General features: G+C 50.0%; 1 protein-coding gene across 2 annotated transcripts in view; it reads left to right on the forward strand.

Annotated features, from left to right (window-relative positions):
• Window positions 1-12,072, forward strand: part of Fam117a (family with sequence similarity 117 member A) — a 48,076-nt gene that overhangs the window by 22,513 nt on the left and 13,491 nt on the right. The window contains exon 2 of one of the 2 annotated variants that reach the window (XM_051158360.1): window positions 6,467-6,636. The exons of the other annotated variant lie outside the window; for it this stretch is intronic. Coding sequence (XP_051014317.1) covers window positions 6,467-6,636 — 170 coding nt within the window. The remainder of the gene's footprint in view (window positions 1-6,466; window positions 6,637-12,072) is intronic. 2 annotated transcript variants of the gene reach the window in all.

A 12,072-nucleotide genomic window follows, 5' to 3' on the forward strand; every position in this document is an offset into this window, starting at 1 on the left:
TCCTATACTTCAGCTGTAATCACGCAAGTGCAGGGCAGAGCCCATTCCCCAGGTCTTTCCGGTATGCCCACAAGTCCCCACAACTGCTACCCTCACTCGTGAGACTGCTGAGGAGATGCTTTCAAGCTGTGGGACCTAAGCGCCCATCCACAGCTGCCGTTGGTCCAAGCCTCTTAAGAAGCTTTATTGACTTTTTCTTTGCTTGGGACAAGGGATCATCGTATAGCCAAGGCTGGCCTGGAACTCATGTCCCTAAGGCCTCTGCCTCCCATGTACTGGCATTGCAGGCGTGGCCTCTTGCCCAGCTACAAGCTGTTTGATACCCTTCCTGTACTGCTTATCTCTGACAGTATCCAGGACTGCAATAGACTGTCCCCAGGAAAGGAAAGGACTTTCACAGTAAAGACAAGTACCTTGCCAGGCCTGGTGGGACAGGCCTGTGATCACAACTGCTTAGGAGGTGGGGTGGGGAGTAGGGGGTGCTGAGGGGTGGGAGGATGCAGGGGGTGTGAGGCAGAAGGAATGTAAATTCAAGGCTTTCCTAGGCTAAAGATTGAATTCAAGGATACCTGTGTAAGTTAGTGAGACCCTGTCCTAAAGTAAAGAGTGAAGAGACTGCGGCGGCAGCTTTAACTCAGGTACAGTGCTTGCCTGGTATATGTGAGGCCCTAGGTCCAATGCCAGGCCTGCAATGCACCTTCAGTTAGGAAAGCACGGACCTCAGGGTGCTGTGGCTAGAACTTACTCAGAACAGGCTTCAGGGTAGTCTCCTCTTTCTTCTCCTCCTCCCCTGAATCTTCCCAAGGGACAGAAGCAGATTTGCATTTCTTTTCTCTTCGGCACTGGATCACACTGGCCTCCGCTGGCTTAGGTAAGGCAGGGAGCACCAAGGTGAAGGCAGTAATGTTGGCTGTAGTCACACTACAGTGAGGATATGGCTGTCTGACCTATGCTGTCTGTGTAGCCCCTCTGAGGTATCAGGGGACCACTCTGTGCCCACCAGTCTGCAACCCCTTTAAGGGTGGCACAGAATCACATCGGTATCTGATTTGGCTTTCTGTTTGTCCTTAGGGGAAATCGATGCCTTGATTTAGCTCATACTCAGTTTTGGTGCCTAAAACAGCAGGCGCTTGCCAAGCCATTTCGGGGGAGGTTTATGAAATAACCAGTAGGTTTCAAAAAAAATTTTTTTTCCTAGTCAAAAATCTAATCTTTTTAAAAATGCCCTCTCCTGTATTTCCTAGGCACGAAAGAAACGTGGCATTTCAGTCTCCTCAAAGGGGCTGGGACATGCCAAGAATTTGGGGATTTGGGAGGGGCCGTGGAACCTTGCTAAGGGCTCTAAGACAGGAGGTAATTCTACCTTGTGGCTAGCTAGGAGCTGAGCCAGCACCCTGTGTGTGCTGGGATGTGGCCGCAGTGGAGATAAGGCTGGGGCCCAGCTGTGATCTCATCTGAGGGGGTGGGGAAAGCCAGGTGGGTTTAGCCAGGTCCATCTCCCTGCAGGGGAGGCAGGGCAGCCTTCCACATGGACACTTGCTTTTCTTCATTCCATTCTCTCACCCTTCCCTTTCTATTTTTTTTTTTTCCCTTTTAGAAATTTCCTTTTTGCTGTTTGTTGTTGTTATGTATCTATGGAGGAACAAGTCACACAAGCCTTTGTGAAGTTGTTGTTTGTTTTTTGTTTTGAGACAGGGTTTCTCTGTGTAGCCTTGGCTGTCCTGGACTCGATTTGTAGACCAGGCTGGCCTCGAACTCACAGAGATCCGCCTGCCTCTGCTTCTCGAGTGCTGGGATTACATCCATGCCCCACCACGCCCGGCTTCTTTGTGAAGAATTTTGATGAGAGGCAGTTGGGGGAAAATGTAGTACCAAGTAGAATAATGTTTGATTCTCATACGGACTCGAGGGTTTTGAGTATTTCCTAGACCCTGTCTGTCAGCACTGTGAGTGAAGTACCACTCCACTGTTCTTGAAATTGGACCCCGGCTAAATAGTTCACTGATTAGGGTGGTTAGAAGCGGTGACGGGAACTGGTGTAAAACCAATGTGGTGACAGTTGTTGCTAGGTGATAGATTCCTCTGTTATAGGCTTCAAAGGCTTCACAAGAGACAAATGAAAACAAATACGGTTTACAGGAGATGTAAAATCAGCTCTGCCCTTACTTCATATATATCTGCCCCTGAGAGGAACTAAAAGGGCGGCCCTTTAGAGGCAACCTTTTAGAGGGACTAAAAGGTATCCTGCAGCCTCAGAGCAAGGTAGAAAAGGGGCTTGGTTTAGGAACAGGGTACAGCCACCTTCTTGAGATGTGGGGTGTCATCAGACACTGCCTCTCTATACTTTGACTTTCTTTAGTCTCCCTGTCCCTTTCTAGGGCTGACAGGAGAGGAAAGGGTGACCACAAACCAGAGTACTTTATAGTACTGGGACAAGACCAAAAAAAGTCTCACCCAAGCAGTAGCTCTTCCAGGGTCTCTGGAGAGTCTTCTATGGGAGGATGGGACAGATGCCCCTGAATGACCTTTCTGCCTCGGAGTCATAGTCCGTCCATCAACATGAAGACACAGCCTCCAGGATTATGACATCCTAGCCTACCTGCCTATCATTTTCTCACCTGCCTCTCTGTCTGCCGTGTAATATTGCAAAGGTGCTTTCTAGAGGCCCTGCCTTCTCTCTGGCCTCCTAGGGACCATCTTAAAGGAGGCCTATAGGACAGCATTTCAGTGTCTGAGCTGGTTTCCATAGTAGACCAGAAGCCACAGAGATAGTTGAATTACCACCTTTCCATCTTAAGCCCAGCCCAGAATAATGAGTGATTGAATTGCTTGTTTAGAAGGTAAACCTGGGGCTTGAACTAGTGGGCCTGTCACTAACTTACTGCAGTAACAGGTAAAAGAAGAGCTTCCCTCCCCCTACCCCCCACCCCAGCCTTAGACAGGGACAGACAGATAAGTGGCAGGTGAGTGGCTGGCATGGATCTGCACAGAGCCAGTGGTGTAATTACAGAAGCTCTGTCTTTCTACTATAGATTTTTCAATTTTATTCAAGTACTTGGGTTCTTGCCAACTGCCAGCTCTATGCTATGGACACGGTGCACACTGGGGTCTACAAAGGTAAATCAGAGCCTGACCTCGCAGGAGTCACAGATACCTGTAACCCAAGAGAGAGGACAGTTAAGTACAGGAAAAGAACAAAGTATACCGAACAAACCCAAAACACTCCCAGACACTCCCTGCAGGGGATTCCCAGTCTCTGCAGGCTGGGGAGGAGGTGGAGGCAGTTAGGCTGGCCTAGCAAATGGCTCAGGTTTCAACATCAGACAGAGGAAAGAAGGCCTGGTCAGTGGTGGAAAATGGTACAGTGTTCCATGCCTGGGATGTAAAGGAGAGTGGGCCAGAACATGGGCCTTTGATGGATGAACCTGGCTTTTTTTTTTTTTTAACTGTGTGTGTGTGTGTGTGTGTGTGTGTGTGTGTGTGTGTGTGTGTCTGAGAGCGCACGTATCATGGCTAAGGCATGAGGGTGGAGGTCAGAGGACAGGAGTTGCCATCACACTTAGGTCTTTAGGCTTGCCTCGGGTGCCTTTTCCTTCTGAGTCATCTTGCTGGTCCCCGACTTCCAGCATTGAAAGGGCCTTTGGAGACTTTCAGTGTAGAGATTTTATGATCATTTAAACTAATGTATTGTCAGGCATGGTGGTACACACTTATAATCTTAACCCTCGGGAGGTGCAGGCAGGAGGAGTGCAAGTCGAAGGCCTGATTAGGCTATATAAAGAGACCAGCTGAAAAAGCCAAATAGTGGTGGCACATGCCTTTAATCTCAGGGCTCGGGAGGCAGAGGCAGGTGGATTTCTTGAGTTTGAGGCCAGCCTGGTCTACAAATCAAGTTCTAGGACAGCTAGGGCTACACAGAGAAACCATGTCTCAAAAACAAAACAAAAAATTCAGGATATGCCTGGTTACTGTGGTGAGGTACTGTTTCAAGTAATAAGAACAACTTCCTTGCAAAAGTATGCTGTAGTCAGCATAAATTGACTCAGAAAGGAGGTGGAAACACAGCCAAAGAGTATTATGATGTGCTTCCATTTTATATCTTTTTATTTGTTTGTTTATTTATTTTTGAGATAGAGTTTCTCTGTATAGGCTGTCCTGGAACTTACTATAGACCAGGCTGACCTCCAACTCAGAGTTCTGTCTGACTTTGCCTTCCAAGCCCTAGGATTAAAGGTGTGTGCCACAATGCCCAGCCCATTTTTTTTAAAGTTTAAAATGTATGTATAGCCAGGCATGGTGGCACACACCTGTAATCCCAGCACTTGGGGAGGCAGGGGCAGGCGGATCTCTGTGAGTTCGAGGTCAGCCTGGTCTACAAAGCTAAGTCGAGGACAGCCAGGGCTGTTACACAGAAAATCCTGTCCTCGAAAAAGCAAACAAAACAAAACAAAACAAAAACAAACAAACAAAAAAGGAAATGTAGATCATTGATACTTTGATTGGGATTTTGTAATGTCTGGAACAAGGCAAAATATAATGATTAGAAACTAGTCAAAATATATGTAAATAATTAATTTGAAGAATATGACATTGTTGGTATCTTTTTTTAAAAAACGGTGGCTAACATAAACAATGTAAAATTTACCTCCGGGCAGGTGGCGCGCGCGCCTTTAATCCAGCACTTGGGAGGCAGAGACAAGCGGGTTTCTGTGAATTCTGGGCCAGCCTGGTCTACAGAGAGAGTTTCAGGACAGCCAAGGCTACACAGAGAAACCCTGTCTTCAAAACAAAACAACAGCAACAACAACAAATTACCAGCTTAAGCATCTTAAGTCGCAGTTCAGTGGCACATGTGCATTTATAGTGTAGCCATCACCATATCATTTCTAGAATTTTTAAAATAATCCCAGGCAGTCTCTGTTAACATAGGCTCCCATCCCCCTTCCTTCTGTGCCCGTGGTTACCTCTACTCTCCCTCATGTCCCCATGGGTCTGCCCATTCCAGATGTCTCATGAAGGTGGACCCATACGACATTTACCCATTTATCTGTGTCTGCCTTATTTCACCTGGCACCATCAGGTCGCCTCTAATTTGGGCCTATTACAGCTGATGCTACTGTGAGCATAGGTGTGCAAATAACTTCTCAAATCTGTGCTGTTTTTGTTTTGTTTTGTTTTTCTGGGGTGGGGGTGGGGTCTATACCTAGAGGTGGAATTTCTAGACTGTAAGGGGGGCAATAATTCTCTGTTTAACTTTTTGAGGAACTGCCAATCTTTTTGTCTTTTTAATATAAACCTCTTCAAGTCTATTTATATCTACAGTTCCCAGTTCTTTCTGCTGTACTGAATATACACATAAGTTACCAAGGGATTACTACAGACGTGAGAGTATTTTGTTCTGTTTAAAGGAGAGCCCTAACAGATGGGCAGATAGTGGAGTGTTTTTGAACATGGCCATGGAAAACAGGGTCAACCCAGACCACTGAAACTTCCAGATGATCCCAGAACTCTTAATGTTTTAAAAAGAGTTCCAACTTTTAATTTCTCTCAGGAATCTTTAACCAATGTAAAATAAAATGAATGCATTTATAATTGCCCCCTTCCTTGGGTTTGTGTTTGCTGTTCAGATAAAAGGCAGAGAAGGGCTTGGGAAAGACGTGCGAAGAACTTGGAGATTTTTCCGATCCTGGACTCCTCTTCTTGGGGTCCTGTGGTTCTTTTCACGCCAGTCCCCGTGTTCTGCTGGGACTGCCTGGGCTGAAAGATATAGTGAGAGTCTCTCTTGGTGGTGCACACCTATAATCCCAGCTGTTTGGGAGTCGGGCAGAAGGATTGCAAGTTCAGGGTAGGCCTGGGTTACATAGCCAATTCAAGGCCATCCTGGGCAATGTAGCAAGAGCCCATCTCAAAAAAAAAAAAGAAAAGAAAAGAAAAAAGTAGAGTTGTTATTATCCTGTTCTGTGGTAGGACACTTGCTTAGCCCATATAAAGCTCTGGGTCTAACCCCTCAGCACCACAAGAAAAGAAGAAAAGAATTTTTTGAATGAATTTAGCCAAGTTTGTACAGCGTGGAAGCTCCAAAATGGATGCAGGAGGCGGGAAGGAGAGCAGAAAATAAAAAAGAGGGAAGAAAACTTGGTTTGTGAGCATGGAGTTCTCTCTAAGACTAGGAAACAAAGTTCCTTGGAGGGGTCTCAGGGTGGAGACTGAGGGAGTTCTGGGCTCAGGGTCCCCTAGAGCAGGAAAAAAGGACATGCATAAAGTAGCCCCTGATTCCTGTGCGAAATGGGGAAAATTGTCCCTGGTGACAGAAGGACATCAGGAAGGCTGGTCAGACAGGATGTGCTTTTGCTGCTGTGAATTCTTCCAGTAGGCAGGTGAGGGGTCCCGGAAGAGAGGAGGCTGGTTGCCATGACTCCTCACTCCATGCTGATGTCAAGGCGTTGCGGGCTGTGCTCTCTTTCAGCCAGTGTCCCGTGTTCGGTGGCTCCAGAAAAGTCAGTGTGTAGGCCTCAGCCACCCCAGGTCCGACGTACATTCTCCCTGGACACCGTCCTCAGTTCCTACCTTCTGGGCCAGTGGCCACGAGATGCTGACGGGTCCTTCACCTGCTGTACCAATGACAAGGCCACCCAGGTAATGCCGCTGTCTCCTAATGGGATGAGGAGGGGTGGGAGGGCAGGAGGCTCCTGGTCCATCACTCTTGAGTTCTGTCACTGAAATGACTTGTCCTGGGTTCTGGTTGTACCCATAAGCTTTTCTTCTTCTACTGTTTACCTGGGGGGTTCTTTGTTTTTGTTTTTGTTCTGTAAACATAGGTGAAATGAGTTTGCATTCTACCTGCGTGGTGGAAGGGAGACATCAAGCTGGGATTTCCAGTTTGGCTCTGGGGGGGGGGGTGTTTCAATGCGGGGACTCCGCAGCTGGCGTTGGAGTTTGGGCTATTTAAAATGAGATTTGCCTTTCCGAAGTTAAACTGAAGCCAACACCCAGTACAGTTTTGCATTCCCCAGGCAGCCGAGGAAGTGGCCAAAGAGGCGCCAAGCCAGGGTCGACCCCATCGGAACGGTAGGAGTAGGGCATTCCTGTGAAGGGCTACACCTTGCCAGCAGCCAGGCTAGGGCTCCAGGAGACCAGTCGGAGCCCTGCACAGCCCAATTTTCTCACCTTCTGTGTTTTTATGAAGAGACCTACCCTCAGGAGGGATCGCCACAGACTGTCCAGTCCATGTGTCCATCTTTTGGATAACACGATGTTAGCTTGGGCAGTTAGTCATGTCATCTGGAAATTACCCAAAGGTACTTCTTAGTCTGACTTAGGACTTCCATCTTCTTAGCGCTTAAGTTGGTGAGAGTGAGGCTCCCTTTGGGGGCAGTATGAACTGAGTCCTGCTCAACTTCAGAACAGTTGAGTTGTTTCTCAACAGGTGGAAATGCAGGAAAGAACACCCGGCTCGGCTCAGCCTGGGCTTAGCCCCGGCCCCCCTCCCAATTCTGGGTAACAGGACTGGATGGGGGAGATGAACCCCATGCAAACTCACTCTGCCTCCTCAGTACATCCCATCGGTTCTTTTCTTCTTATGAGATCCACTTTCAAATGTTATTAATGAATGTTTGAATGCCCGCTCCTCCCCAAGTGGGAACAAGATTTGGTTTCTTTGAGCCTGGTTTCCATTTCCCCAAAGGCCCGTGAGCAGACAGCCAAAGGATGTCATGGGGCCAGTGTCTGGCAAAGTCTGGAAGGAGCACGATTCTCCCAGAAATGCCTCCATGTTGCACCAAAAAGAACTGGCACAAGTTTAAAACAGTAACGAGTCATCAGTGGTCCTCTCTAAATGCGCAGGAAGAAGGGAAAGGGAAGCAGACGGGCCATCCCCAGGGGAGCCCAGCACTGTTCTCCCTTTATCCTTGCCAAAAGGTAAAGGGATATGCTTTATCCCTCGTGGGCCTGGGAATGCACACTCCTTTATGGACCAGGCCAGACAATGTCCTTAAGCAAGGAGGGCTTCCTGTAGGAGTGGGGCTTGAGGTTGCTTCAAGCAGGTGGACTCAGGTGCCTCTTGCTTTGTTAGACATCAGGCAGCTGTGCAGCCCACTTATCCCCATCTCTCTCACTTCCTGTTTGCCAGCCTTCTGCCCAGTGACCATCCCACTCCTCACGTAGCTTTCTCCTTGTCACCCTTAGGCAGGACTCGCCTCAGATGTCCTCTGGCCAAGTGGAGTGGCCTGCGTTCTCAGCGGCATGTTTTTGTTTGGGCTCCAGCTGCAGGCCAGATCTTTTATATAACAAGCCTGGGCTTTTTGCCACAGCAAGACAGAGGTCAGCGATGTGCCTCCATGGGTCTGGCAAGGCCCAACCCTCCAGCTTTCCTCTACCCTGGGATGGGCTCCAGCCCTCGAGGAACTCTTAGCAACCTGTCAATATTGTGGCTGCAGGCGAGAGGTGGGAGAGTTCTGATCAGTGTAAGCATCCAGCCCCAAGTAGGCGCTCTGCCCGTCTTCCAGTCCTGCTCTTCAGGGAATTTTCTGCTCCTAGGTTTGGGCTCCACTCAAATTCCTCCTTGAGGCCCCCAGCCTGGCACAGGCTACCCTTCTTAGCACTGGCATTACACGGTGAAAGCCTTAGGCTCAACTGCCATCTCCCTAGAAGACCTTGTGCCTCCTCTCTGAATAGCGAGGGATCACCCAGAAAGGATGGCGAAAGAAGACATTTTCAGAGAATGTGGAAAAGGGAATAGGGAGGGGAGAAGCTAGATCTGTGAAGGTCTTTGAAAGGGTGTGCGTGTGTCTGTGTCTGTGTGTGTATATATGCATGTGTGTATGCAGTTGGTAGGTTACTTTGTGATGCTTGAGATAGAGCCCAAGGCCTCAGGCATGCAAGGCAAAAGTTTTAATGAGCTGCAGCCTGAGCTCTTTAAAAGCTTTTCAAGCTGGGCGTGGTGGCGCACGCCTTTAATCCCAGCACTTGGGAGGCAGAGGCAGGCGGATCGCTGTGAGTTCGAGGCCAGACTGGTCTACAAAGTGAGTTCAGGACAGCCAAGGCTACACAGAGAAACCCTGTCTCGAAAAACCAAAAAAAAAAAAAAGCTTTTCAGCCAGTCAGGCAGGCGTGGTGGCACACACCTTTAATCCCAACACTTGGGAAGCCGAGGCAGAGACAGGTAGATCACTGTGAGTTCTAGGCCAGCCTGGTTTACAGAAGGAGTCCCAGGACAGCCAAGGCTACACAGAGAGACCCTGCCTCAAAAAAAGGGGGGGGGGCTTTTCAGCCACCAGGAGTGGATGGATGCCAGAGCTTTTCCAGTTGTGTTGAGCAAGCCAGCTAGTCCTACCCAGCCCCTCACATGTGCCCTTTCTCTCCTGGCCACAGCAATGGAGAATTTCATGGTCTGCTCCGTCCAGCCTAACTGGTCCCTGTGTTGGAGACCGTATCGTTCCTGACACTCCCAGGGAAGTGGCTCTTTCCCAGAAACCTCCTAGAGGGACCAGGGCCTTGCTCATTCCAAGCCAGTGTCAGAGCCAGGCCCCAGACACAGAACACCTGCCCCTAGAGAGCTGGGTGTGCTGTGTACTCCAGGTCTCTCTATGCATGTGGCAGAAGATAAGGAGAGGCTCCCAGCACTTGGGTCTATGGCGATGCTGTCAGCAAGTTCAGGATCCTCCTCCTGGCCATGTTCTGTGCTTTCAGTCAAGTACAAAGCCAGTCCTCAGGCAGTCATACATCGACATAGGAGCTAGGTTCCTCACATATGTGAGGCAAGAGGAACAAATGGAATACGGGAAGGCCTTATTTGGGGAAACAGCTATTCTAGGAAGGAGGAAGGGGTGTATATGACTATATGACTTTGGTGACTGGGGAGGGGTACCGTGGAAGTGCTGTTTAGTTGTCCGTATCTTTTGCGGTGTTAGGGATGGAACCCAGGGCCTGCATGGGCTAGCCAGACACTCTACTCCCAAGCTAGAGATCCAGCCCGGCATGCTTTGAGCCAGGAGGACCAATGTGCAAGGTGTGAAAAGGTGTCCCCAGCATTGGCTTTGTGAAAACAGGGCCAGGAAGGACCGGGAAGTCACTCCCCCAGCCCCGCCCCTGTGGCATCTCTATCTTCTGTGGGAAGCCCTGTGTCTGAGAAGAGCTTTTCAGAATTGCCTGGGTTCATTTGAGTGTGTTTTCTCCTTTGTGGCCCACCCTTCCTCCAGGCCATTTGGTAACCCAGAGCTGGCCACCAAGTGCTTTGGGTTGGCCTCTCCTACTGGCTGGGCCCAAGCCAGGCCCAGTGATGGCAGCACATGCCAATGGCTATGGTCACCTCTCTCCCTTCCTACTGTGCAAAGCATGTGAGCCTTGTACTCTTCTGGGGGGAGGAAGTGGGCTTACCACAGCTGGGATGACTGTTGGAGCAAAGTTCCCCAGCTGGTGGCATCCTGCCTACATTAGGGACCTTGGGTACCTGCCCTGCCTGGCTCCACCCACACTCTACTTCGTTCCATTCCCCATTTCTGCTTCATTAGTTGGTAAGATAGGGAAGCCTCTGTGATTCCAACCCCCTCCCTCTCCCTTTCCCCCTCCCCCCCCCCTTGCCTGTTACCTCTGACTTATCCTTTTTTTTTTTTTTTGGTGGGGGGAGGGGAAAGTCTAAGTCCTTAACAGGCACCATCAAGGAGCATCCCAAAGGTTAGAGGTGGAGGCAGCCTACTGGTTGGAGAGGACTTCCTTTCTGTCTTTTCCCTGCATCATGGCTAGGGTCCTCCCTTTCCCTGAGCTAGTACCTCAGTGCTCACTGGCGGCACATAATTCGGTGTGACCGTCACAGGCTTTTAGGACTGTTTTTCTTTGTGGGTGTGAGGGCTTGGGCACAGAGCCTGTTTTCCAAACTAGCGACCAGGACCAGTGGTTCAGTACACTTGGAAATGGGGCCATGATGGAAAATCTGAGGGTCGTCTAGTCACCATTGAGCTAGAAATGGTGGCTTTGGCCAGCTGCAGCCAGAGTTCTAGTGCTGGCCAGTGGGCCACCCTGGAGCTTTTGTGTTTGGCCAGGGTCCTGAGGGACCGGCTGCCTTCTGAGCTCATCATGAAGCTTCTGTCCAACCGTCTGTCCCCAGGCAGGTCCCGTGCTGCCCTATACTTCTAACAACAGGTCCAGCGAGTAACGTGCCCAGCACCCAGCCTGGCTCTGTAACTGCAGCATGCTCAGGAGCCAAGGTTACTGGAGACTTTGAGGGCCCAGACCCTTCCCTCCAGGTCATGACCTCCAGGTAGAAACTTAGCTGGGTTGGAGGCCAAGAAAGACAGTCTGGTGAGAAGGGTTCCACCCTCCTTCCTTGTGCTGCTCTGTTAGCTCCCTGGGAGGCTGCCTTCCACGGCATTGCCCATCTATCCTTCCACATGTTGCTCTGGAATCTTAAAATCCCCGGCAAGGCATTTGTACTCTAACCCATGCATGTCTGGTTTTGTACAGTCTGAGCAGCTGCAGGGCTGGCCACTCCACTCATCGTTAGCAAGTAACCTTACCCCCTCCCTCCGTTGCTCCCTTAGCCGGGATGTGGAGCAAGTCCATTCCAGGGCATGCCTTTTTGGTCCCCTATACCCAGACTCTTCCTCTAGACAAAGGGGCATCTGGAGTGACCACTCACCCTGCTGCCCCACAGCGTGGTCTGACCCTATCCTGGTGACCTCGCTGAGGTGGGAGTCTGAGCTGTGACTTTACCGTTCCTGAAGGAGAGCATGACTAGGATGAGGCTCAGGATGGAGGAGGATCCAGAGCAGTGTGGGCCACAGTTCCCCCACATGACCTACCCGCCGCAGCCAGAGGGGCAGAAGGCCAGACCGTTGCACCTGCCAGGCTTGACAGTGCTCACCCCGCCTGTAAGCAGCTTGGAAGTCAGGCAGCCCTGCGGTGTTAGGTTCCTGGAGCTGCTTTAACAGTCACCTCAGACTTCGTGACTTAAGGCAGCAAATGCGTGTTCTCTCAGAGCTGCCCCTGTTTTACTTTTTGTGGTAGGGTCCTTACTATGGAAGCCAGGTTAGCCTTGAAAACTGTCATCCTACAGCCTCAGCTTCCCTAGTGCTGGGA

This window comes from Acomys russatus, chromosome 16 (assembly GCF_903995435.1).
Source record: "Acomys russatus chromosome 16, mAcoRus1.1, whole genome shotgun sequence".
In the NCBI taxonomy this organism is placed as follows: Eukaryota; Metazoa; Chordata; class Mammalia; order Rodentia; family Muridae; genus Acomys; species Acomys russatus.